The sequence below is a fragment of the Osmerus eperlanus genome, chromosome 22 (genome assembly GCF_963692335.1).
Source record: "Osmerus eperlanus chromosome 22, fOsmEpe2.1, whole genome shotgun sequence".
Lineage (NCBI taxonomy): Eukaryota > Metazoa > Chordata > Actinopteri > Osmeriformes > Osmeridae > Osmerus > Osmerus eperlanus.
In genome coordinates this window covers 2,609,363-2,635,990 of record NC_085039.1, presented here as the reverse complement: position 1 = coordinate 2,635,990, position 26,628 = coordinate 2,609,363, and the positions used below count along the sequence as shown (strand labels likewise).

Below are 26,628 nucleotides of genomic sequence, written 5' to 3'. Positions count from 1 at the left end.
GGGTCAGGGTGCATCGTAACAAGGTCTGTCAGGGTGCCAGTGACAGGTTATACACACGTAGCAAGACTAGAAAAGACTTTGCAAAGTGACTGTGCTGAAAGGCTTCCAGCATTGGCTTCCTGTCCAACAAAGAATTGACTTTACAATCCTGCTGCTGGTTTATAAAGCACTGAATGGTTTAGGGCCTAAATACATTTGTGATCTGCTGCTACCTTATGAACCATCCCGACCCCTCAGGTCATCTGGGACTGGTCTACTTTGTGTTCCAAGAGTCAGAACTAAACATGGAGAAGCAGCGTTCAGTTTTTTCTGCACCACATATCTGGAACAAGGTCCCTGAAAGCTGCAGATCTGCTGAGACCCTCAGCTCCTTTAAATCCAGATTGAAGACTTTACTAATCGCTGTTGCCTTTAATTGAACCAGATTAAAGAATATCAATTTCTGCATCTCCTGCATTTTATTTTTTAAACTGCACTGCAACTTTTATTTTATTTCTTGCTTTTTGAATGTTTTTAATGTGTTATTGAATGTTCTTAATTGTTTTTAAATCGTGTTTTCTTTTGCATTATGTTTTGATGCTTTTAATGGTTTTATGTGAAGCACTTTGAATTGCCTTGTTGTTGAAATGTGCTATACAAATAAACTTGTCTTGCCTATATAGGGATGGGCGAATGATGCCTTGTGAAGCTTTGGACCATCTTAATCAATTGATTAAATCCTTATTTTTAAACTGTTGTTTAGTCTGTTCCTCTCGGTCACACACACTGTTCCCTCCTTCCAAAAAAACAAACCTTTCTCAAGTTCTAGACTTTTTATACTAGATGGCTTAGTCAGACTACGCTCATGCTACAATCATCCCTGTAGTTGTGACAGGCAGCATTCTTTGGGTCAACTGTAGGAAGAATATGGATGACTGGGCTTATGTAGTGTGATTCTCTTTGGCTTAGTTGCCAACAATGGTGTGAGCTGAACTGTTAAAGGTTTCAGATTAAATTTACTTTTTAAAAGGAATGTAGAGAGGTAACTGACAGATGACCATTGACAACCTCATAACACCCAAATATAACATGAGTCAGACACATTTTAAAGGATACCTTAAAAGCTGAGTCATGAATTCCCATACTCATATTAACCCCTGCCTATGGCCTCACATACAACACATGTTAACCCTCGTGCTGCCTTCGGGTCACATGACCCAAAGGTTCATAACGAACCATCATTGTGTTTACCCAATTTTACCCAATACAAAAACAAATAAAAATACTTTTCTTTTAACCTTCGCAATGTGGGGGGTCTGAGACAGCCCGACGGTTAAAAGAAAATGCTTCACTTTGTTTTTGTATGCGGTAAAGTTGTCGCAATACGACGGTGGGTCACAATGACTGATGGGTCAGAACGACCCGAGGAGAACACAAGGGTTAAACCAAGAAAAGAAATAGCAGTTTCATCATGCAGTAGGAATCGCCAAAGGGATTGTGGGGCATTTCCACATACTTTCATAAGAGCATTACAACTCACTTGCAAGAATCCTCCTGATAACTGGGATAACTGGACCATCTAGAGGCTTTACTTAGAAATGCAGTTCATTGCGCAAATGAGACAAGTTTAAAGATTCTCAAATAGGAAGTTTGATAAAGATCTCTTTGGTATGATGTTAATAGATGAAAATAACAACAGTCAAGAGTCAAATAAAATGCAATGAATGTTTAATTAAGGATTAATAATGTATGTGTATTACAGAGTAGTGGGAAACTGATCAGCATCTCCATTCTTCACTGCAGATGCAGCAGCTTTCATGGAGGTGATGTTCTCTGCATGTAAGATTCCACCATAGGTCTTCTCACCCACAGTGCAATCCTTCAAAAAGAAAAAGAAAATGTTCTATGTGCTCAGAACACCAGGAAACCATTGGTAACCAACATGGTATGCACACTGTATGTTTATTATGAATGTAACCATGTTTACGTAATAACAACCGTGAAGATCAACTTAAAGGTTTTACTTTCTTTCCTCTTCCTCTCCTGAAAGCTCTCCTGACAGCTCTCCCGAAAGCCCTCATGAGGCCACAGAAACATCCTCCTCCCTTCTTCTTTGCTTTCTGCCTGGGAGCAGCTATGGAGCCAACATGGCTCTTGGAAGAAACCGCCGTTTCTGGTTGAAGCTCTCTGCTCAGGTGAAGCAGGCTCAGGTCTCTGGCTGCGACAGGCTTGAGGTCTTCACTGGGTGAGAAGAGGAAGAGAAGAGAAGGCCTACCATTAACATCAGAACATTTCAAATATTAATACTAATATCAAATATCAGGTTAACTAAGCTCATAAGTACAAAATACTTTGATACAATGATACTAAAAGAGTAAATGACTGTGACTTACATGATCTGCTTGTCTGTCTCTTTCATGTCCAGCAGCAACTGGAAGTCAGTGGTAGGCTGATGCCTATCGGAAGTGTTCATCACAGCCTTGATTTGCTCACCATACAGCTGCAAGAAGGTCTCCCTTCCCACGACTCCCTGGAGACCATCAACAGGCTTCGTCAGGCTGGTCTCAGCTGCAGAAGATTTGAAGTCCTGGCTAGCCTGGTGCAGGGTGGTGATCCTCACAGGTGTCTGGAGGTTAAGCTGGGACATAACCTTGGCCACATTCATCCGGGAGGCACGAAAGGCAGCCATTGCCTGATTGATCTTAGAGTGCAGAGCCTGTGGAGACCCCAGCAGGTGGATCACCTCATCATTTTCCATCTCCAGGAACATACCGGTGAGCTTTTCAGCTAGGTGTGGTTGAAACTTGTGGATGATGCTGATGAGAGACACTCCCAGCTTAGGATTCTGGTAGTGCAGAGGAGTGGAGGCCAGTGTGGAGGCTGTCAGAGGCTCCTTGCCCCACACATAAGCAGAAGGCTAATGGAGGACAGAGGGACACACAATTTAAAATACACCTTTACATACGATACACACAATCCTAGTGCTGCCACTATGTGAAACTGTAATACAACTGTAATACATGTCAAAAGTCATTTTACAAAAGCCAGTACTGTAATTACCTGCTGCATTCCAATCAGGGCCTGAACTTGGACTTGAGCCCTGGTCTGGGCCTGAATCTCCATCAGGGTCTGGGCCTTTGTCTGGTTGTGAGCCAGGGTCATGAGCTGGGCCAGAGCAGTCATGCTCAGTTGTCGGTTAGGGTTAGAAACTCCAGGCACAACACACACACCAGGAGAGCTTATCCATGTGTAGACAGCAGGCTGGAAAGAGACAGGGCACATATTATGTTAAATACATACAGTTAGATAGATACAGTAGACACCCAAGGTTTTTGGTGCCACCTTGTGTATCACACATTTAAGATATAAATGTGTGTATGGTTTACACCTGCTGCATAGACACCAAAGCCAGGGTGAAGGCATGGGTCAGGACCTGGGTCCCGGTCTGGATCTGGGCCTGAAGCTGGGTCTGGACATTAGCCTGAGCCAGGGTCTGGACCTGGGTATTAGTCAGGAGATGGACCAGAGGCTGGGTCAGGACCTGCTCGACTTCGTCTTTTTACTATGTGACTGCAGCCTCTACTCACCTGCTGCTTAGAAGGGCATGTCATGCGAGCCTGGTTCTGCTGGAACCAACGCTGGAACCAACGCTTGATCTGCTTGTCTGTCTCTTTCATGTCCAGCAGCAACTGGATGTCAGTGGTAGGCTGATGCCTATCGGAAGTGTTCATCACAGCCTTGATTTTCTCACCATACAGCTGCAAGAAGGTCTCCCTTCCCACGACTCCGTGGAGACCATCAACAAGCTTCGTCAGGCTGGTCTCAGCTGCAGAAGATTTGAAGTCCTGGTTAGCCTGGTGCAGGGTGGTGATCCTCAAAGGTGTCTGGAGGTTAAGCTGGGACATAACCTTGGCCACATTCATCCGGGAGGCACGAAAGGCAGCCATTGCCTGATTGATCTTAGAGTGCAGAGCCTGTGGAGATCCCAGCAGGTGGATCACCTCATCATTTTCCATCTCCAGGAACATACCGGTGAGCTTTTCAGCTAGGTGTGGTTGAAACTTGTGGATGATGCTGATGAGAGACACTCCCAGCTTAGGATTCTGGTAGTGCAGAGGAGTGGAGGCCAGTGTGGAGGCTGTCAGAGGCTCCTTGCCCCACACATAAGCAGAAGGCTAATGGAGGACAGAGGGACACACAATTTAAAATACACCTTTACATACGATACACACAATCCTAGTGCTGCCACTATGTGAAACTGTAATACAACTGTAATACATGTCAAAAGTCATTTTACAAAAGCCAGTACTGTAATTACCTGCTGCATTCCAATCAGGGCCTGAACTTGGACTTGAGCCCTGGTCTGGGTCTGGGCCTGAATCTCCATCAGGGTCTGGGCCTTTGTCTGGTTGTGAGCCAGGGTCATGAGCTGGGCCAGAGCAGTCATGCTCAGTTGTCGGTTAGGGTTAGAAACTCCAGGCACAACACACACACCAGGAGAGCTTATCCATGTGTAGACAGCAGGCTGGAAAGAGACAGGGCACATATTATGTTAAATACACACAGTTAGATAGATACAGTAGACACCCAAGGTTTTTGGTGCCACCTTGTGTATCACACATTTAAGATATACATGTGTGTATGGTTTACACCTGCTGCATAGACACCAAGGCCAGGGTGAAGGCATGGGTCAGGACCTGGGTCCCGGTCTGGATCTGGGCCTGAAGCTGGGTCTGGACATTAGCCTGAGCCAGGGTCTGGACCTGGGTATTAGTCAGGAGATGGACCAGAGGCTGGGTCAGGACCTGCTCGACTTCGTCTTTTTACTATGTGACTGCAGCCTCTACTCACCTGCTGCTTAGAAGGGCATGTCATGCGAGCCTGGTTCTGCTGGAACCAACGCTGGAACCAACGCTTGATCTGCTTGTCTGTCTCTTTCATGTCCAGCAGCAACTGGATGTCAGTGGTAGGCTGATGCCTATCGGAAGTGTTCATCACAGCCTTGATTTTCTCACCATACAGCTGCAAGAAGGTCTCCCTTCCCACGACTCCGTGGAGACCATCAACAAGCTTCGTCAGGCTGGTCTCAGCTGCAGAAGATTTGAAGTCCTGGTTAGCCTGGTGCAGGGTGGTGATCCTCAAAGGTGTCTGGAGGTTAAGCTGGGACATAACCTTGGCCACATTCATCCGGGAGGCACGAAAGGCAGCCATTGCCTGATTGATCTTAGAGTGCAGAGCCTGTGGAGATCCCAGCAGGTGGATCACCTCATCATTTTCCATCTCCAGGAACATACCGGTGAGCTTTTCAGCTAGGTGTGGTTGAAACTTTTGGATGATGCTGATGAGAGACACTCCCAGCTTAGGATTCTGGTAGTGCAGAGGAGTGGAGGCCAGTGTGGAGGCTGTCAGAGGCTCCTTGCCCCACACATAAGCAGAAGGCTAATGGAGGACAGAGGGACACACAATTTAAAATACACCTTTACATACGATACACACAATCCTAGTGCTGCCACTATGTGAAACTGTAATACAACTGTAATACATGTCAAAAGTCATTTTACAAAAGCCAGTACTGTAATTACCTGCTGCATTCCAATCAGGGCCTGAACTTGGACTTGAGCCCTGGTCTGGGTCTGGGCCTGAATCTCCATCAGGGTCTGGGCCTTTGTCTGGTTGTGAGCCAGGGTCATGAGCTGGGCCAGAGCAGTCATGCTCAGTTGTCGGTTAGGGTTAGAAACTCCAGGCACAACACACACACCAGGAGAGCTTATCCATGTGTAGACAGCAGGCTGGAAAGAGACAGGGCACATATTATGTTAAATACACACAGTTAGATAGATACAGTAGACACCCAAGGTTTTTGGTGCCACCTTGTGTATCACACATTTAAGATATACATGTGTGTATGGTTTACACCTGCTGCATAGACACCAAGGCCAGGGTGAAGGCATGGGTCAGGACCTGGGTCCCGGTCTGGATCTGGGCCTGAAGCTGGGTCTGGACTTGGGCCTGAGGATGGGTCCAGACATGGACCTTAGGCTGGGTCTCGACCTGGGCATTTTCCTGGGTCAGGGTCTGGACCTTGACCTGGGCTTTGGTCTTGGAGTGGATCTGGGCACTCATGTGCTGCTGATGGTTGGCAAAATGTGGACTTCATTATTGAATATTGTCAAAACATGGAAATAGCACTGGAAACAGCACTAGAAATGACTGTCTTTTTACTATGTGACTGCAGCCTCTACTCACCAGCTGCTTAGAAGGGCATGTCATGCGAGCCTGGTTCTGCTGGAACCAACGCTTGAGCTTGGACTGACGCTCTAACCTCTTCTGGGCGCGGCCAACATAGATCAGCTTGCCGCTAATTTGCATTCCTTTCATGTCATCCACAGCTTTTTGCGCATCCTCGTGCCTCTCAAAGTTCACAAAGCCGAACCCTCGGGACTTGCCATTCTCATCCTTCATGACACAGACGCTCGTGATCTTTCCATACTTGCTGAACACCTCTGTCAGCTTCTGCTCATCCACATCCTGTCCAAAGTTCTTGATGTAGATATTGGTGAACTTTGCGCATGAACCAAATCGCTCAGCTTGGCGCTCCTTGCGAGATTTGAAGCGGCCCACAAATGCTTTTCTGTCATTAAACAGCATACCGTCCAATCTTTCTATAGATTTCTCGGCAGCCTCCGCGGTCTCAAATTGAACAAAACCATAGCCCTTTGAGCCATTGTTACCACATGCAATCTTGCTCGACAAGATTTTGCCGAAGCCAGAGAAGGTGTCGTATAGATTTTCGTTATCTATTGACGTGTCCAGGTTCTTAATAAAGACTTTACCCACACCGCTCTTTGTCATGGTCGGGTCGCGCTGGTGGGCCCAAGTTACACGAATCGGAGAGCCATCAGTCAGTTTAAAATTCAAGAAATCTAAGGCGTGCTCGGCATCCACTGACCTCTTGAAGTTGACATAGGCATAACCCAGAGAGCGCTTGTTGACCCTGTCTCTGCAGACGCGGATAGAGTGGATGGTCCCGGCGGGACTGAAGTGGTTGTAGAGCATTGCCTCGGTAACATGTTGGTGTATGTCTCCAACATACAAGGAAGCTTTTGGACGACTAGAAGGACGCTGATTCATTTTTTCTTACTATCTAATTGGAAATTATATCAGGCAACTAGATGACGTTATGTCTAACAAGGTTTTTTAATGCAAAACTGTGGATTCTAAATGCCAAAAGTTCTGTTACGTCATAGATGATTTAGACGATGTTCCACTATAATGCCAGTGTAGTAAAGAAAAAAAAATATATAATATATATATATAATATAAATATATATATATATTATATATATAAATTGTGGTTACTGCAGGTGAATACGGGGAAATTACGTTGCACTTTGTTAGGTGAGCGGTTTACAGACAGACTTCAGCTGGACTTACAGACCGGATCTCTCACTGTGAGAAACATCTCACTCCACGACGCTGGAGTTTATCAGTTACAAACCAGAGGAGACAAAGTAGCTCATCAAACCTTTACTCTATCCGTTTATGGTAAGTGTAGTGAATGACGGGGGTAGTTAGGGGAGCGGTCAAGCGCTGCGCTGACAATTAGACAAGTGGCTGCACCTGTTGAAGGGAGTGTCGAGAGGGATATAAAAGGGAGAAGATCGGTAGGGTGTTGCGTTGGTCTGGGAGCCGTTGTGGTGGATATCGCGGAAATAGAAATACACAGTACGCAATCGGGGGGTGGCGGCGTTCGCAGACCATTTAGGGCTGCCGGCGTGAAGACAGGGCGAGGTTCCTGGCGGTTTAGGGTGATAGGGCTATAGGCGTACCCTTGTCCGCTCCCAGCCTGTGGAGTAGGCTCTCCTGCTGTCTTTGGAGCGGCCTCACAAAGCGCAGACCCCAGGGGAGGGTCTCGAACCCCCGGAGAGTTGAGTATATAGGCCTAGTGTTTTTAAACTCTATCCCTTGTTTGTTTTGTATGTAACCGCTTAGGACCAGTTTTAGGGAGGTCGCATTTTAGTCATAGGGCGGCGAGCTAGTGTACCGCGGGAGGCAACGGCGCTCCCGTACAGTAGAGACACGCGTGACGTTGCGGTGAAGTGTGATAGCACTGTTGATTGCTGAAGGTCTGCATGTGTTCTAGTAAGCAAGAGTTCACGTTGTTGTGTCTCACAGAGAGGTTGTGATGGAGAGGGAACCTCCACGGAACATGACAGTTCTGCCAAGTCTGTCATCTGATGACCAGTAATGCTGTAGGCAAGGAGACACCCTGCTAGCTCTTAAATGCTGAAGAGTTGAGTTGCTGAATTAAGGTTTTTCTAAATGCTTTTCTAAAAAAACAAAAGGAAAAAAACTACTAGAATTTTGAACTGGTTCAATGTTATCTCCTCTCATTACATGCATTTTGTATGCCACTTTGGTATGGTCAACAATTTACATACACTTCCTTTTTGGTCATCATTTGGTTTCCTGTAAATTGCTTTTCTAATGAGATAAATACAACATAATGAGTCAACATTTGAATGGTTTTCTCGAGAACAGAACAGAAATGATATACAAACAGACAAATAGATCCTTCATGATTTCTACTGTGCTCGACAACAACAAAAACGAATGCAGCACACAGCTTTGATATCTGTCACTGTTAAATTGGAAGGGGACCAGGAGTCGGATCCAAGTGGAGAACAGAACTTTAATAAGCAGATTCCAAAGGTACAAAGGGATAATCCAATGATGTGGTCAAAACGGGTGTGTCAGTACAGGAACAACAGGTATTGAGGGGCAAATCCACAGGAGCATGGCCAGGGCCATGGGAAGATCCAAGACACTGGGTCAGGGTGCATCGTAACAAGGTCTGTCAGGGTGCCAGTGACAGGTTATACACACGTAGCAAGACTAGAAAAGACTTTGCAAAGTGACTGTGCTGAAAGGCTTCCAGCATTGGCTTCCTGTCCAACAAAGAATTGACTTTACAATCCTGCTGCTGGTTTATAAAGCACTGAATGGTTTAGGGCCTAAATACATTTGTGATCTGCTGCTACCTTATGAACCATCCCGACCCCTCAGGTCATCTGGGACTGGTCTACTTTGTGTTCCAAGAGTCAGAACTAAACATGGAGAAGCAGCGTTCAGTTTTTTCTGCACCACATATCTGGAACAAGGTCCCTGAAAGCTGCAGATCTGCTGAGACCCTCAGCTCCTTTAAATCCAGATTGAAGACTTTACTAATCGCTGTTGCCTTTAATTGAACCAGATTAAAGAATATCAATTTCTGCATCTCCTGCATTTTATTTTTTAAACTGCACTGCAACTTTTATTTTATTTCTTGCTTTTTGAATGTTTTTAATGTGTTATTGAATGTTCTTAATTGTTTTTAAATCGTGTTTTCTTTTGCATTATGTTTTGATGCTTTTAATGGTTTTATGTGAAGCACTTTGAATTGCCTTGTTGTTGAAATGTGCTATACAAATAAACTTGTCTTGCCTATATAGGGATGGGCGAATGATGCCTTGTGAAGCTTTGGACCATCTTAATCAATTGATTAAATCCTTATTTTTAAACTGTTGTTTAGTCTGTTCCTCTCGGTCACACACACTGTTCCCTCCTTCCAAAAAAACAAACCTTTCTCAAGTTCTAGACTTTTTATACTAGATGGCTTAGTCAGACTACGCTCATGCTACAATCATCCCTGTAGTTGTGACAGGCAGCATTCTTTGGGTCAACTGTAGGAAGAATATGGATGACTGGGCTTATGTAGTGTGATTCTCTTTGGCTTAGTTGCCAACAATGGTGTGAGCTGAACTGTTAAAGGTTTCAGATTAAATTTACTTTTTAAAAGGAATGTAGAGAGGTAACTGACAGATGACCATTGACAACCTCATAACACCCAAATATAACATGAGTCAGACACATTTTAAAGGATACCTTAAAAGCTGAGTCATGAATTCCCATACTCATATTAACCCCTGCCTATGGCCTCACATACAACACATGTTAACCCTCGTGCTGCCTTCGGGTCACATGACCCAAAGGTTCATAACGAACCATCATTGTGTTTACCCAATTTTACCCAATACAAAAACAAATAAAAATACTTTTCTTTTAACCTTCGCAATGTGGGGGGTCTGAGACAGCCCGACGGTTAAAAGAAAATGCTTCACTTTGTTTTTGTATGCGGTAAAGTTGTCGCAATACGACGGTGGGTCACAATGACTGATGGGTCAGAACGACCCGAGGAGAACACAAGGGTTAAACCAAGAAAAGAAATAGCAGTTTCATCATGCAGTAGGAATCGCCAAAGGGATTGTGGGGCATTTCCACATACTTTCATAAGAGCATTACAACTCACTTGCAAGAATCCTCCTGATAACTGGGATAACTGGACCATCTAGAGGCTTTACTTAGAAATGCAGTTCATTGCGCAAATGAGACAAGTTTAAAGATTCTCAAATAGGAAGTTTGATAAAGATCTCTTTGGTATGATGTTAATAGATGAAAATAACAACAGTCAAGAGTCAAATAAAATGCAATGAATGTTTAATTAAGGATTAATAATGTATGTGTATTACAGAGTAGTGGGAAACTGATCAGCATCTCCATTCTTCACTGCAGATGCAGCAGCTTTCATGGAGGTGATGTTCTCTGCATGTAAGATTCCACCATAGGTCTTCTCACCCACAGTGCAATCCTTCAAAAAGAAAAAGAAAATGTTCTATGTGCTCAGAACACCAGGAAACCATTGGTAACCAACATGGTATGCACACTGTATGTTTATTATGAATGTAACCATGTTTACGTAATAACAACCGTGAAGATCAACTTAAAGGTTTTACTTTCTTTCCTCTTCCTCTCCTGAAAGCTCTCCTGACAGCTCTCCCGAAAGCCCTCATGAGGCCACAGAAACATCCTCCTCCCTTCTTCTTTGCTTTCTGCCTGGGAGCAGCTATGGAGCCAACATGGCTCTTGGAAGAAACCGCCGTTTCTGGTTGAAGCTCTCTGCTCAGGTGAAGCAGGCTCAGGTCTCTGGCTGCGACAGGCTTGAGGTCTTCACTGGGTGAGAAGAGGAAGAGAAGAGAAGGCCTACCATTAACATCAGAACATTTCAAATATTAATACTAATATCAAATATCAGGTTAACTAAGCTCATAAGTACAAAATACTTTGATACAATGATACTAAAAGAGTAAATGACTGTGACTTACATGATCTGCTTGTCTGTCTCTTTCATGTCCAGCAGCAACTGGAAGTCAGTGGTAGGCTGATGCCTATCGGAAGTGTTCATCACAGCCTTGATTTGCTCACCATACAGCTGCAAGAAGGTCTCCCTTCCCACGACTCCGTGGAGACCATCAACAAGCTTCGTCAGGCTGGTCTCAGCTGCAGAAGATTTGAAGTCCTGGTTAGCCTGGTGCAGGGTGGTGATCCTCAAAGGTGTCTGGAGGTTAAGCTGGGACATAACCTTGGCCACATTCATCCGGGAGGCACGAAAGGCAGCCATTGCCTGATTGATCTTAGAGTGCAGAGCCTGTGGAGATCCCAGCAGGTGGATCACCTCATCATTTTCCATCTCCAGGAACATACCGGTGAGCTTTTCAGCTAGGTGTGGTTGAAACTTGTGGATGATGCTGATGAGAGACACTCCCAGCTTAGGATTCTGGTAGTGCAGAGGAGTGGAGGCCAGTGTGGAGGCTGTCAGAGGCTCCTTGCCCCACACATAAGCAGAAGGCTAATGGAGGACAGAGGGACACACAATTTAAAATACACCTTTACATACGATACACACAATCCTAGTGCTGCCACTATGTGAAACTGTAATACAACTGTAATACATGTCAAAAGTCATTTTACAAAAGCCAGTACTGTAATTACCTGCTGCATTCCAATCAGGGCCTGAACTTGGACTTGAGCCCTGGTCTGGGTCTGGGCCTGAATCTCCATCAGGGTCTGGGCCTTTGTCTGGTTGTGAGCCAGGGTCATGAGCTGGGCCAGAGCAGTCATGCTCAGTTGTCGGTTAGGGTTAGAAACTCCAGGCACAACACACACACCAGGAGAGCTTATCCATGTGTAGACAGCAGGCTGGAAAGAGACAGGGCACATATTATGTTAAATACACACAGTTAGATAGATACAGTAGACACCCAAGGTTTTTGGTGCCACCTTGTGTATCACACATTTAAGATATACATGTGTGTATGGTTTACACCTGCTGCATAGACACCAAGGCCAGGGTGAAGGCATGGGTCAGGACCTGGGTCCCGGTCTGGATCTGGGCCTGAAGCTGGGTCTGGACTTGGGCCTGAGGATGGGTCCAGACATGGACCTTAGGCTGGGTCTCGACCTGGGCATTTTCCTGGGTCAGGGTCTGGACCTTGACCTGGGCTTTGGTCTTGGAGTGGATCTGGGCACTCATGTGCTGCTGATGGTTGGCAAAATGTGGACTTCATTATTGAATATTGTCAAAACATGGAAATAGCACTGGAAACAGCACTAGAAATGACTGTCTTTTTACTATGTGACTGCAGCCTCTACTCACCAGCTGCTTAGAAGGGCATGTCATGCGAGCCTGGTTCTGCTGGAACCAACGCTTGAGCTTGGACTGACGCTCTAACCTCTTCTGGGCGCGGCCAACATAGATCAGCTTGCCGCTAATTTGCATTCCTTTCATGTCATCCACAGCTTTTTGCGCATCCTCGTGCCTCTCAAAGTTCACAAAGCCGAACCCTCGGGACTTGCCATTCTCATCCTTCATGACACAGACGCTCGTGATCTTTCCATACTTGCTGAACACCTCTGTCAGCTTCTGCTCATCCACATCCTGTCCAAAGTTCTTGATGTAGATATTGGTGAACTTTGCGCATGAACCAAATCGCTCAGCTTGGCGCTCCTTGCGAGATTTGAAGCGGCCCACAAATGCTTTTCTGTCATTAAACAGCATACCGTCCAATCTTTCTATAGATTTCTCGGCAGCCTCCGCGGTCTCAAATTGAACAAAACCATAGCCCTTTGAGCCATTGTTACCACATGCAATCTTGCTCGACAAGATTTTGCCGAAGCCAGAGAAGGTGTCGTATAGATTTTCGTTATCTATTGACGTGTCCAGGTTCTTAATAAAGACTTTACCCACACCGCTCTTTGTCATGGTCGGGTCGCGCTGGTGGGCCCAAGTTACACGAATCGGAGAGCCATCAGTCAGTTTAAAATTCAAGAAATCTAAGGCGTGCTCGGCATCCACTGACCTCTTGAAGTTGACATAGGCATAACCCAGAGAGCGCTTGTTGACCCTGTCTCTGCAGACGCGGATAGAGTGGATGGTCCCGGCGGGACTGAAGTGGTTGTAGAGCATTGCCTCGGTAACATGTTGGTGTATGTCTCCAACATACAAGGAAGCTTTTGGACGACTAGAAGGACGCTGATTCATTTTTTCTTACTATCTAATTGGAAATTATATCAGGCAACTAGATGACGTTATGTCTAACAAGGTTTTTTAATGCAAAACTGTGGATTCTAAATGCCAAAAGTTCTGTTACGTCATAGATGATTTAGACGATGTTCCACTATAATGCCAGTGTAGTAAAGAAAAAAAAATATATAATATATATATATAATATAAATATATATATATATTATATATATAAATTGTGGTTACTGCAGGTGAATACGGGGAAATTACGTTGCACTTTGTTAGGTGAGCGGTTTACAGACAGACTTCAGCTGGACTTACAGACCGGATCTCTCACTGTGAGAAACATCTCACTCCACGACGCTGGAGTTTATCAGTTACAAACCAGAGGAGACAAAGTAGCTCATCAAACCTTTACTCTATCCGTTTATGGTAAGTGTAGTGAATGACGGGGGTAGTTAGGGGAGCGGTCAAGCGCTGCGCTGACAATTAGACAAGTGGCTGCACCTGTTGAAGGGAGTGTCGAGAGGGATATAAAAGGGAGAAGATCGGTAGGGTGTTGCGTTGGTCTGGGAGCCGTTGTGGTGGATATCGCGGAAATAGAAATACACAGTACGCAATCGGGGGGTGGCGGCGTTCGCAGACCATTTAGGGCTGCCGGCGTGAAGACAGGGCGAGGTTCCTGGCGGTTTAGGGTGATAGGGCTATAGGCGTACCCTTGTCCGCTCCCAGCCTGTGGAGTAGGCTCTCCTGCTGTCTTTGGAGCGGCCTCACAAAGCGCAGACCCCAGGGGAGGGTCTCGAACCCCCGGAGAGTTGAGTATATAGGCCTAGTGTTTTTAAACTCTATCCCTTGTTTGTTTTGTATGTAACCGCTTAGGACCAGTTTTAGGGAGGTCGCATTTTAGTCATAGGGCGGCGAGCTAGTGTACCGCGGGAGGCAACGGCGCTCCCGTACAGTAGAGACACGCGTGACGTTGCGGTGAAGTGTGATAGCACCGTGTGGCCATTGCTTGCCGTGCCCTAAGGGGATTGTAGCGTGGGTGTGTAGGGTGAGACACGTTTGCCGTGCCCCGTGGGGGTGTTTAAATTAGAGGGGCTGTCCAAGTGACAGACACCTAGGTTGGCCCGGTGGGGGGTTTCTGTGTGCGGGGCTCTGACTACTGCCGGAAGATCTGTGTGCCTGGCTCAATGCTCTCTTCTATGAATTCAAATACAGTAACCTTTTTGTATCTTGAGTGTTCCCTCTCCTATGTCCAGCGGTGTACTCGCACTAGCCATTGACTATCTACGCTCCGTAGCGGAGGCAAGGTTTATTACAGTAAGCTTGGTTTTATTGTAATCAGTCTGAATTATACAATACCTACGGCATTAAAGTATCTGAGTTAGTGTAGGTTTATTACTTGAGTACTTGTCCCACACACGTGTGGGGTTCTTGTTTGAGTAAATTACCTTTTCACTGTTAAGAGGGCAATGCAGCAGGATACCTTTAAAGCACTTTATTCATAACTAATAAATATTGAATAAAAAAATGGTTTAAAAACAGACAGATGACCACTTGAAGATACGCAAAGAAAGTCCCAATTGTCCATAACATTTTGATCCCTAAGGGTAGTGTTACCTATTGCTACATATTCTGTCCATAACCTGTTGCTGTTTTCCTCCTCCCCCCCTTTGTACCAAATCCGACCCTAAAACATTTTTTTTTTTAAATCAAGTGTAAAACATAACTAAATAACAGTCAAACACATGCACATTAGGAATCAGTAAATTGTCAACAGCTCCTATGAATGTCCTACTTTTACATACTTATTGTTTGAGTATTAGGTTAATTACATGAACACGCACAATGTACTTCCACATTATTCCTATTGGTCACTAGCCTGCACTTATTTCATTTAGTGCATTTCATTATGCCGGAGAAGCACTCATCTTGCCTGTGCATTGTTTGTGTACGTTTCGCTTTAATTTGACTCAAAGCTGTAGGCTAATATCACCTCCTAGTGGAAATAACTGGCACACTAACTGGCACTCATTTAAATGAAAATGTTCAGACATGGTGTCCGGTCCTGTCATCAGTTACTCCTACCTCCGTCTGTCAGCCAACAACATCTCTTGTACGGTGGAGTGTTCTGTGAAGAACGGGAGAGATGTGACCCTAACCTTGTACAAAGGAGAGGAGAGACTTAACCAGACCAGCAGTCCTGATCTCTCCTCCAACATCTCTCTCCATCTGGAGAGGAAGGACCAGGATGGAGACACCTACAGCTGTGTGGCTGAAAACCCCATCAGTAACCAGACAGCCAAACTCCACAAGACAGAGCTGTGCCCAGGTCAGTGGCTGTTTCTCTCCATGTCAAGAGAGGCAGATGACAAACAACTAAACATGGAGACTCTGAATCCTCAGTTTTCATAGCAACATCATGCACTCAACATATATTATAGACATTATACTTTCACGTCTATTTACTATATAGCATAGAAAAACACCTGGTGAGAAGACTTCAAGACAACCTGCCTACCACTCCCTTTTGACAACAGAACCAGGAAACACTAGTAAAACTCCTTGGTTGTGTGTATTTGTTTCTTCAGGTCTGGCTACATACAGCAGCTCTGTTGGCAATCACCTTTGGGGCATCCTGGTTCCTGGACTCCTGGTGGCTCTGGCAGCATTATACTGGAAGTTTAAGGTAGAATATGGTAGAATATTCAACCAAAGTTGAATATTATTAGACAATCATTCTAGTATATACTTGTATTGATGAGGTTAGGGTTGATTGTTGAAGGTCTGCATGTGTTCTAGTAAGCAAGAGTTCACATTGTGTCTCACAGAGAGCTTGGGATGGAGAGGGAACCTCCACAGAACATGACAGTTCTGCCAACTGTTATCTGATGACCAGTGATGCTGTAGGCAAGGAGACACCCTGCCCTAACCTCTGAAATGCTGAAGAGTTGCTGAATGAAGGTTTTGCTAAATACGTTTTACACCTCACTGTGGTCAAGATGTGATCTGAACATTGTGAAAACAACTATTTTTATTTATAGGCTTGAAATGGAAGATTTAAAAAAAAAATAGAATTGTGAACTGCTCTTTGATGACTATCTGCTGATCTCATTACATGCACTGTGTATGTCATTTTGGTATACCAAATAAATCAAGTACTGTATTATTGATTAACAGTAAGATATTGTGAGAAATCAGCTGTAAAACAGCAATTCTTTACAGAGTATGGACAAAAATAAACATGCACCCCTTTTGATCATCATTTGGTTTCTTGTCAAAATGAGTCAACATTCCTCAGTTCAGTCAAGACACTCACGTGATTGATTTCACCATTTATTCATACACGTCAAATGGTTTAACATTGGCGGAATGGATGTACATGGGGAAGCGCTCCCTGCCTTCACTGCAGTATAGGCAGGGAGCAACAAGTTAAATCCCCCACGGGGAGAACAGATAGACCACATGGGGGAGAAGGGGATGGTGGTGGGTGGCAGCAGCGCAGAACACAAGGGGAATCGAGGACGCGTGTGCGTGCATGTGTGCGACTTTATAGCGCCGCCTATCAGGCTAAGCCTATGGGCTGAGAACACGGCAATGGGTGATATTGCGCGCGCTGCCCGAGTTCCATGCCTGAACTAGCTCCGCCCATATATGATCATAGTATCAGATATGATCAGAACAGATATTGTATATCAACATACAAATGCGTTTTCATTTCTACCTTGCTCAACAAAAACCAGGCCAAAGGTTCCTGAGAATTCTAATCATCCTAATGAAAAATTGTCAACATTAAATTAAATGTTTCTGTCCTCACATCATTCAGTGTCTGTGGTTGCAAACCCTGACGAGAGAACTTGAGTTAGAGCTAAGTACAGTTAACATGTTGGAGAAGAATGTGTACTTAGACTACAATAGATGAAGCTTTAATGGTGGGTTATAAAAAAAAAACTAAACAGAAGAGAAGGGAATTTGAACCTCGCTCAGATGGTGAATGGTGTAAAGAACATAGGGACATGTAGGTGTAGGCAGGGGCGTTTCTAGGATTCAAAGAAGGGGGGCTTAGCCCCATGGGGAGTGGAATGTTTGCGCGCAGAATTTTTTTTTCATGCCCATTTGGGGCCGCTGATATCCATTGTTTCAGACAGTTCATAGATTGATTCAATCAGAAAGTGTGATTTTGCTCTGTAGTTTTGCTTGCATTCAGTATATGATAACACAAGAGACAGAATGTCAGGGTCATAGTGAAATTTGACAACACAAATATGAACTTTTCTCAAATAAAGAGATAAATAATTTTATTTTAAAGGATTGCATCGACAGAGAAAAACACTATAGGACTAGACCCAGGATAGCATTAGAGGCAGATAAAAAGAATACACAAAACTACATTCAAATTATTTCAAAAAAAGAATCCAATGCACAGGAGATTTCAGACAATTTGGACGGGGGTGGTATGGAATCACAGGTTAATGATTATTTAGTGGGTGGAAGCATCAAAGAATGCCTTCTGTTTAAGGGTGGCAAATCGGTCTATCGGTGTGTTGTGACTCAGTCCCCCTAGTATGTCACTTTCAATTGACATGGCTGCAAGACTGTGAAGCCTTTTCTGCCCCATTGTTTTACGCAGCCAGGAGAGCAGCCGACGCAGTGCACTAAAGGACCTCTCACACAGGGGCGGTTTTTTTCAGGCCCTGTAATTAGCCAACAGAATTTTCAAATCTGTAGGTAGTTTCAAAGACGAACATTTGCTATTTGCTACAACTATATTTCGTGACAAAGTATAGTTTAACGTCATAACTAAAAGTGTTCCTCCCTAAAAGTTATATTAATATAGCATGTAATAACAGACATTTAGCGTGTAAGGGCATGTTTATGTAACCCTCCTATTATGTTTGGTGTCAATTTGACCCCAGGCTGTTTTAGCTGTAGCTGTATAGAACATAATCGGTCTTACCATAACAGCCTTTTGATTTCAATGGGGGGGGGGGGGGGGTGTAATTCAATGTAGAACCGCCACTGCTCTCACAAGAGCAGCTGCTCACAGGCACTGTTAAGGCAACTTGAACGATTGCCTTCAGAGAGGGAAACATGTCTGAATCTAGGAGGTTGTGCACAGCTAGCATATCTCGGGGTGGACATCCAGCCTCTGTTTTGCGGGCAAGGAAGTTTCTGGCCACCAGAGGCCTGTTCCATAAAGCGAGTTTACTGAATAAGCCAGACATATGTCAGTTAGTCTGACTAATTTCTAGTTCATTCGGTTCCATAAAGCTAGCTCAACGTAGTTCAAACTCAGTTATTATGGTAACTTATGCTTCGAAACTAGCCTGGTCCGGGTCAGGCTAATTGTCAGGCTTAGACCGTGTTCTTGCTTAACCAGACGTTCCTGTAACACTGACCCAACGGGAAAACGATGATTTACCACGGACATTCTTATTTTCTTATTGTCATCAGTTCAATATGTACGCTACATTTATAGAAAATCAACTTAAATAGCCTACATAGGCTACAACATTTAGCCTAATGCATTAAACAATGATGAACAATGATTTGATACACACCATAGCCGTTAAATGTATGGCTATGGTAATTTGTGATTTCAAATGTTTAGGCATCAGGCATAGGCCTATATCTCAATCTAAATTAGTATAATTATCATAGCTATATAATTGTTAATAGTAGCCTATTGCAAAAGGAACATAAATCCATAGGACGTCTATCCTCTATTTAGGGCTGCATGCCTGGATGCCTTTTAGTAGGCCTGCATCTACACTACAAAATCGTAGTTCAAGCTCACTAACCATCCTGTCCACACAGGGGAAAAGCAACTCTGTTTTCAAGGTTTGTGAGCTGATCAACTCTGTGCCTGAACCCAAGGTTGTCTCCAACACAAAATCCTAAATTTTTCTCTGTTTATGCATTTTCTTAGCATTTGGTTCTGGGATACTGTGGGTGTGGCACAGGGCCTTGGTTCTCTCATACAGCTCTGTGGCAAATACATCTGTATGTTTGCCCCTCAGTGTGTCACATACAGATTGTTTGCTGATAAAAGCTTCTGCCAGGTCTAAAGTCTCTTTCTGAAGGAACTTGTGTAGTCCTTCAGTTACAGACAGAAGTGTCTGTAACTGTGTCTGCTGCTGCAGCTCGTTTGCAATGGACTGGGCATCAAATGACATTATCTCTGCAAGTGCTAGAAAACTTTCCTGCACTGCACCCTCTGACACGTACCTAACACAATTAGCCAGCTGCTCTGACCGTGCATCCCTTGCCTCATCTGCCATAATGGCATACATTTTGCACTTTGTCATCTCAGATACAATGACACTGGTTACTTCTTGAGCACAACATTCAATCATCTCATTCTGAGATGTTGGCGAGATATAGGTAGCATTTGAGGGAGGGTTATAATTCTGAAGAAAAGGATCAAACTCCTTCAAAAGTACCATGCAAGCAAGAAAGTTGCCTCTGTTGTGCTGTCTTGGCCTTCATCACTGCCACAAAAAGGGAGTCCCTGTCACCCTAACATGGAGGCGACTGCAACAATTACCCTAAGATACTCCCTTCTCTCTAGTATCTCACTTGCATGTGCAGATGCTATCATCTGTGCAACGTTTCCCTGTCGGGTAGTTGCCTGGTAGCTTTGCCATGCAACAACACTGTCCCTATGTGTCTGTGCCATCTCGTGCTTGCCAAAGATAAACAATGCTTTCTTCAAGTTATTGCAACCACTACTGACCAAAGCATCATGTTTGATGTTTTTGCCAAACAATCTACATGGAAAGCAGAAAGCTGCATTATGGTTGACTGAATATTCCAACCAACTGTGCTTCTCAAACCAGCTGTGGTGAAATGACCTGTTCTGAGCACCAAAGCTGTCCTGTGGGTAGCTCTTCAGCTTAACCTGTCTGGGCCCTGTGTCTTTTTCACTTAAATCATTAGTTGCTGCAGCTGCTTGGTCTGTCTCTTCCTCTCTCTGACTTGAACAGCTTCCCTTTTCTGCCTCAGCCTCTCCTTCTGCATGACCCTTTAAGATAATTTCAAACATTGAAACATTAACTGATCGGGGGGGCGTGTCGCCTGAAGGAGCTGAAGCTCGGCCCCCTCGCTGGAAGGCGCCGCCTCTCTCAAGTAAGCAACCTACGACCCAGATAATGGACGCTACGTCAAGCCGAACAAAACAGTATAGAATTAGAATGTATTTGTTCAATGAGTGAAACATACAGATGCATATAAATGAAATATTCCCCTGAGCTGTAACACAGGAGTAAACATTTACAGTAGAGACAGCAGACAGTGAGCTCTCCAACTACTTCTAGCACATTAGCTACCATTTCACCAAAATACCATCATTCTACACCGAGTAGCCTAATATCAAGTTTGCATTAATTATAGCAGAGATACCTCTGGAAAAGTTATCTAGTATAATTATAACTAGAGAGGGTACAATTTCTGGGGATATTGTGGGGTGTGCTTGTGTCGGTTGCAGATGGGTCGTTTTTTTTTTACTGACATTTTACAACTGATATAACTGTAGATTTTATATAAAAATGCATACTTATTATTTATGAATATTTGCATAGATTTAAAAGCATACATCATTTACAATTAGCAGCCTCACATAGTTGAAAAGTTCCATCAAAACGAATAAATTGGGCAATCCTGTTTAATAATGGTCCTAACCTCTATGACTTACCCGTCCTTTAAGTTTTCCGCTTGTAGTGATATTTTCATGCATGTAGCCTGCTCATATTGCATTCATTCCTTAATAAAGAACCCCCTTTGAACCAAGCTGATTCTAACAACGCTGTATCTCAGATGGAATCGCAACTTAAACAGTATCATCTGCTAACGGAAAATATGCCCTCCAAAACGTAAATAATTATTCTTGACATGTATTTAGGGGAAAATGCCTAATTCAAAACAAGTTTACTGTAAGTGTTCATTGTCAGTAAGATTAGAACGCAAAATGCGACAATTTGGTCGCAGTCTACAGCACTGCGAAAGGTCAACTGTGCTCTGTTTTTCTCCTACATTCAGACCTGGCCCCGGTAAATTGTAGGCCTACTATGAGCTAGCTAAATACTAGACTACTGCTGTGTGGGAATCGCAGGAGCTAACCAGTCGAAGGGCGTACAAAAATACAGTGTTGCTATCACAGCCTGGAAACATAACTAGCTACATGTTTGGCACCTACATTGTGTTGGTCCTAAACCGTACATACATAGGTCATGTGTGTGTAAAATCTGTAGAAAAGCTAGTGTTTAAGGTAACTTTTACACTGATGTAAAGTGTCTGTGTACAATTACTTTAAAACATGTTAATCAGCCTCTCTATGTGGCTGCAGTCCTGACATGGTGATGTCACAACCTTGTACACAAACAGCTCAACAATTACAAAGGAGATATAAACTAAATGCCAGTAGTTTTTATTGGAATTCTGAACTACAAAATAGAGCATATCCCCCCCAAATCAAATCAAAATGTATTTGTATAGCCCTTTTTACAAGCAATGTCAGAAACTCCAGAGATGGTTGGTGAAAGAGAGGTGCAGAACTTAGCATTCTCATACAGCAGGGAAGTGTCAATGGGTGTTGAAACACCAACATCCAGTGTTCAACTTGGGTCAGTTGGTAAATGTCAGGATACTCAGAGGTAGCCACAGGGCTGGGGATGTGATCGGTGCTGCATCACAGGCCGGGGGGTGAGGAAAGGGACCGGGAACTCGCTGTCGTCTGTCATGGAGTCTGGTTTCCGGTTGGCGACTAGATCCAGCTTTGGCAGACTGTCACAGATCGACGTCCACTGGCGACCAGGTCCAGCGTTGGCAGACCCACGACCAGGCAGATGCTGACTCTCTCTCTGCCGCTGCAGCTAGTTGAGTGAGCAGGTGGCCCCCTCTACTGGTGAATATCCTTCATGCAGGCAAGCAGAAAGCCCTGGAGAGAGCTACAGAGATCCCCCGGAAGAAAGCTTTGATGGACTTTGTCTTTTTCTTCTTCTCCTCTCCTCCGGCAATGGAGGACTCACCAAGGTCTGGACCTGGACAGGAAACACCATCACACAACAGGATATGACATCACACGGAACTTCAGCACTGTGACCTCTCACTTAAAAAAGTGTGTGTGCGCGTGTCTGTGTGTGTGTGTGTGTGTGTGTGCACATTCATGTGTGTGAACTGGTGGGAGGGCCAACTAAAGTGGGAAAGCCTAAATGAGCCAATGTGCAGTCAGGATCTTACGTTCAGAGCTGAGGGGAGACACTTTGTTGGTCTTAAATATCCTGCTTCTCTTTCTGCCCTTGGCAGCCGCAGTCTGTCGATCCTTGATGGACGTCCTCTCTTTCTTCTGGGTTTGGAAGTGAGAGCAAAGACACACAGAATCATTGAGATTGTCACATGTCGTCCCTTCTTATCGCTGACTCAGCTCAGGTCAGTTCTACCTAGTGCCAGTGTGTGGTGTTGTTTTCAACTTACCAGTGTGAACCATCTCCGGAGGATGGGGGGGGTCGGTCTTTCCGAGCGGCCCCAGATGATCTCCCACTGGGCTAGGGGCCCGAGCCATGGAGCCCCTGGAGGTGGAGGAGCTGGAGGAGGAGTAGAAGGATGAAGAAGAGGATTGGGTCCCACCGGCCTTTTCCAAGCCAGCAAACTCCATCTCAAGTCCTTCATCCAAGCTTGTGTTTGTGATGAAGGAGCTGTAAATTCCACCGGCCTTTTCCAAGCCAGCAGACTCCATCTCAAGTCCTTCATGGTCATCATAACCATCCCGCGTTCCTGCGTCACGGTGATGATGACCAGCAGGATCATCAGAGTCCTCTTCCTCCTCGTCCAGGTCTGGGCATCCATCTTGACCCTAGTCCCAGTCCTTGTCCCAGTCATGGTCCACAGTCATGTCCTCCTCCTCCTTAGAGGAGTCCTGGCCCTCAGTCAAGTCCTCATCCACCCTGAGCAGTTTGGAAAACATGGCCCCAAGATGGTGCATTAGTTTGGGCACCAAGTCGTTCTGGCAGGAGTAGAGGGCTTCTGGGAAACCCAAGATTTCGTCCAGGAAGTAAGTGAGAGTGAGAGAGAGAGAGAGAGAGAGAGAGAGAGAGAGAGAGCACACCTTCAGTTTCTTCAGGTATGTTTTCCCTGGGGCTCCCTCTGTGTCCTGGGGGAGGAAGGCTTCCACCAGGGCATATAGCTGGAGCATGCAGCAATCTGGACCCTGGGGATGGGGAGGAGGGGGTGGGGGAGGGAGAGGAGGGGAGGGAGGGAGAGAGCAAGAGAAGGAGGGGGGCTGGGTCAAACAGTGGCTATCTAGACATGGTGAGGTCACTGCACCTCTGTGATGCAGGACTGGGGAGGCAGGGCACTTACTTTGAAACACGACTGGCGATAGCCAAACACGATCAGGCGCAGCAGAACCAGCTCAATCACCACATCTATGATGCTCAAGTGAGGAATCTGAAAATAGTTCCCACAAGTTATTAGCTAGCTCTTAGACTCTCACATCTCTGATTCTGATGAAGTTAGATGAGATGAGAGATGTGAGGTGTCCAGGTCATTAAACTGTCCATATTGCCTGGGCTTCGAGGCCAATTTGTGCTTGACAAACAATGTCAGTCAGACAAGTTTGCTGCCACAGACAAGTGTCTCGCACCTTCTAGACTGTGTAATGTCACAGACCCCATGCCCAAATGTAAACATTGAGACTGCCTTGCTCAATAAAGATGTTGTGAGCTTGGCACATTTTTATGAGCATGAACTGACCATAAGGGGGGGGGGGGGGGAAATATTTCCTCCTCTCTTCCTCCTTTCCTGCCCTCCTTTCCCCCCACCATCCATCATCTCCTTTACCTCCTCTCCCCTCCCTTTCTTCCCCTTCCCCCTCTCGTCCCCCTCTCCTCACCGACTCCGCTGCCAGCTCCTGCATGATGGAGTCTAGGTGGGCGTGGTCTGAGGCGTACTCCCTCAGCCTGGTGTATTGCTGAAACAGCTGCTCTTCATCCTGGAGAACACAGACACAGTCACACACAGACCCCATGTTTTCGAAGGCGTGTTAGATTTATCTCCAAGTTAGCATGTGTGTAGACTGTTCAAGTGGTGACACCCTACCAGGGTGACATATATCAAGGTCACCCAAAGTCACTGTTGGTGGGGAGGGATAATATGTCAGATACCTTTTGTGCTTCGGTTGCCAGCCTTTCTAAAAGCCAGTGAGTTGCTGCCAACATGAACTCTCTGCTGTCAGTAAACAGCGTCTGGGGACAAACATGGATGATCAGGATAACTAGCTAAAATAATCATTACTAACAGCACACAGGAGTTAACTACCTAGCATTTTATAGAACATCAACACACAGGAGCTAGCTTGATAGTAGACTACTCACAGTGAAGGCCTGCCTGAGAGCTGCCACCTTGTAGGACAGTTGGTCAACTGTTCTGTCTCTCAAGTAGTACCTATGGAGATACATCAGTCAAGTTAACCTGGACAAGCTAACTACAGAGCAATGAAGGAAACCTTGATAAAATGCATTCCTGTGCATACAGTAGTATTTATATCATCTATCTAGAAGAACCATGTGTATGGCGTGTTGTCAAATGTAACAATTAATATATGCCTGTTAAGGAATTGTACTAACTTGAGGAATTCCATTTCATTTTCCCATTTCGCAGGGAAATTGGTCTCATGATCCCAGTCCTGGTCCTTGGTCCAGCACTCATCCTTCTCCTCCTCAGAGGAGTCCCAGTCCTGGCCCTGGTCCTTGGTCCAGCCCTCATCCTTCTCCTCCTCAGAGGACTCCTGGCCCTGGTCCTTGGTCCAGCCCTCATCCTTCTTAGAAGGGTCCCAGTCCTGGCCCTGGTCCTTGGTCCAGCCCTCATCCTTCTCAGAGGGGTCCCAGTCCTGGCCCTCCTCCTTGGTCCAGCCCTCATCCTTCTCCTCTTCAGAGGGGTCCCAGTCCTGGTCCTCCTCCTTGGTCCAGCCCTCATCCTTCTCAGAGGGGTCCCAGTCCTGGCCCTGGTCCAGCCCTCATCCTCCTCAGACGGGTCCCAGTCCTGGCCCTGGTCCTTGGACCAGCCCTCATCCTTCTCAGAGGAGTCCTGGCCCTGGTCCTTGGTCCAGCCCTCATCCTCCTCCTCAAATGAGTCCTGATCCTGGGAGAAAGACTCCTCCTCGCAGGTCGAGGTGTTTCTGGACCCCCAGGAGGTTCTGGCTGTGGTGCGCAGAATCCCATCTGGACCCACGACCATGCTGGCCTCCATGATGGAAACATCAGTTTGCTAGTGGACAGAAAGGAGACACACACACCTTTAACATTGAGTCCTAAAGGGATGATTCAGCTTGCTGGGATCAAGTGTGGTGGGGAGGTTCTATCTATCCTAGTGTTGCAGTTCTCACCCCTTCGTCAGCCAGAACCGGGGAGAAGTCAGTCTTAGAACATACATGAGACTGATACTGTCTCACCTGTCCTCCAATGAGCTGTAGGGGAAAGGAGATACAAGGAAGAGGATGAGTGACAGAGTGCTGCGTAACTGATCTGGAGTACAGGCTTCAGATACAAGCCTGAACAGGAAAGTCACACTGTTGGCATCTGTCGCACTTCAGGAAATCTTACCTGAACTCCGGTCACCACCATCACCATGGCAGCCATGTGGGGGAATCCCTGCAACAGCAAACAGAGGAAGAGGGACCTGGGTCAGACACGCACCCTGTGTGTGGCTTGTGCGTGCGTGTGTGATTGTGTTCGCACTTACATTTGGGCCGAGCCTGGATCTCTCCTCAGACATGGCCCACCACAGCCTGGCGTCAGCCCCCCTCACCATGCACACTCTGCACATCTGTACGTGCACCTTCTGAGGGAGTGGGAAGGAGGGAGGAGCTGTTACAAATAACAACAATAGGCCTGTTTGTTTGGGTAGGTGCGCAGGTGTGTTTGCGAAGGCTGACTCATTGTACCTTAGATCCAGATCCTCTGGTCCATGAGAAGGAGGAGGCATGGTTCCTCTCAGAGCTCACCAGAGCAGTACACAAGCTCCTCTACAGAAACATGAGCAGAGAAGAAGAGGGTGAGATGGAATGTTCTGAAACTGCTGTAGGACCCACAGACCCTTACCATACTGTAACTCAGAGCTTGTGTCCGTCGTCTTACACTGAGAAACATAGTATCTCTGACATAAATACTTTTGTTCGTGTAGTTGAATTGACACACTCAAATGATGACTTCCTGAGGTGTCTATTCCTCCAGTCTCAAAGGGGGAGAGGAATACAC

General features: G+C 45.5%; 1 protein-coding gene and 1 long non-coding RNA gene across 2 annotated transcripts; both read right to left on the bottom strand.

Annotated features, from left to right (window-relative positions):
- Positions 1–1,735: 1,735 nt before the first annotated feature.
- Positions 1,736–13,396, bottom strand: LOC134009139 (polyadenylate-binding protein 1-like). The gene is made up of 4 exons (XM_062448863.1): positions 12,512–13,396; positions 6,226–6,540; positions 6,013–6,108; positions 1,736–1,858 (listed from the first exon to the last, which is right to left on the bottom strand). Exons 1-4 carry the CDS (start codon positions 13,394–13,396, stop codon positions 1,736–1,738), a joined length of 1,419 nt encoding a protein of 472 aa, XP_062304847.1.
- A 12,578-nt stretch (positions 13,397–25,974) lies between these two features.
- LOC134008485 (uncharacterized) lies at positions 25,975–26,377 on the bottom strand. Its single transcript, XR_009928131.1, has 3 exons — positions 26,316–26,377; positions 26,114–26,212; positions 25,975–26,022 (listed from the first exon to the last, which is right to left on the bottom strand). It is a non-coding gene; the product is annotated as an uncharacterized LOC134008485 (long non-coding RNA).
- Between the last annotated feature and the right edge of the window lie 251 nt (positions 26,378–26,628).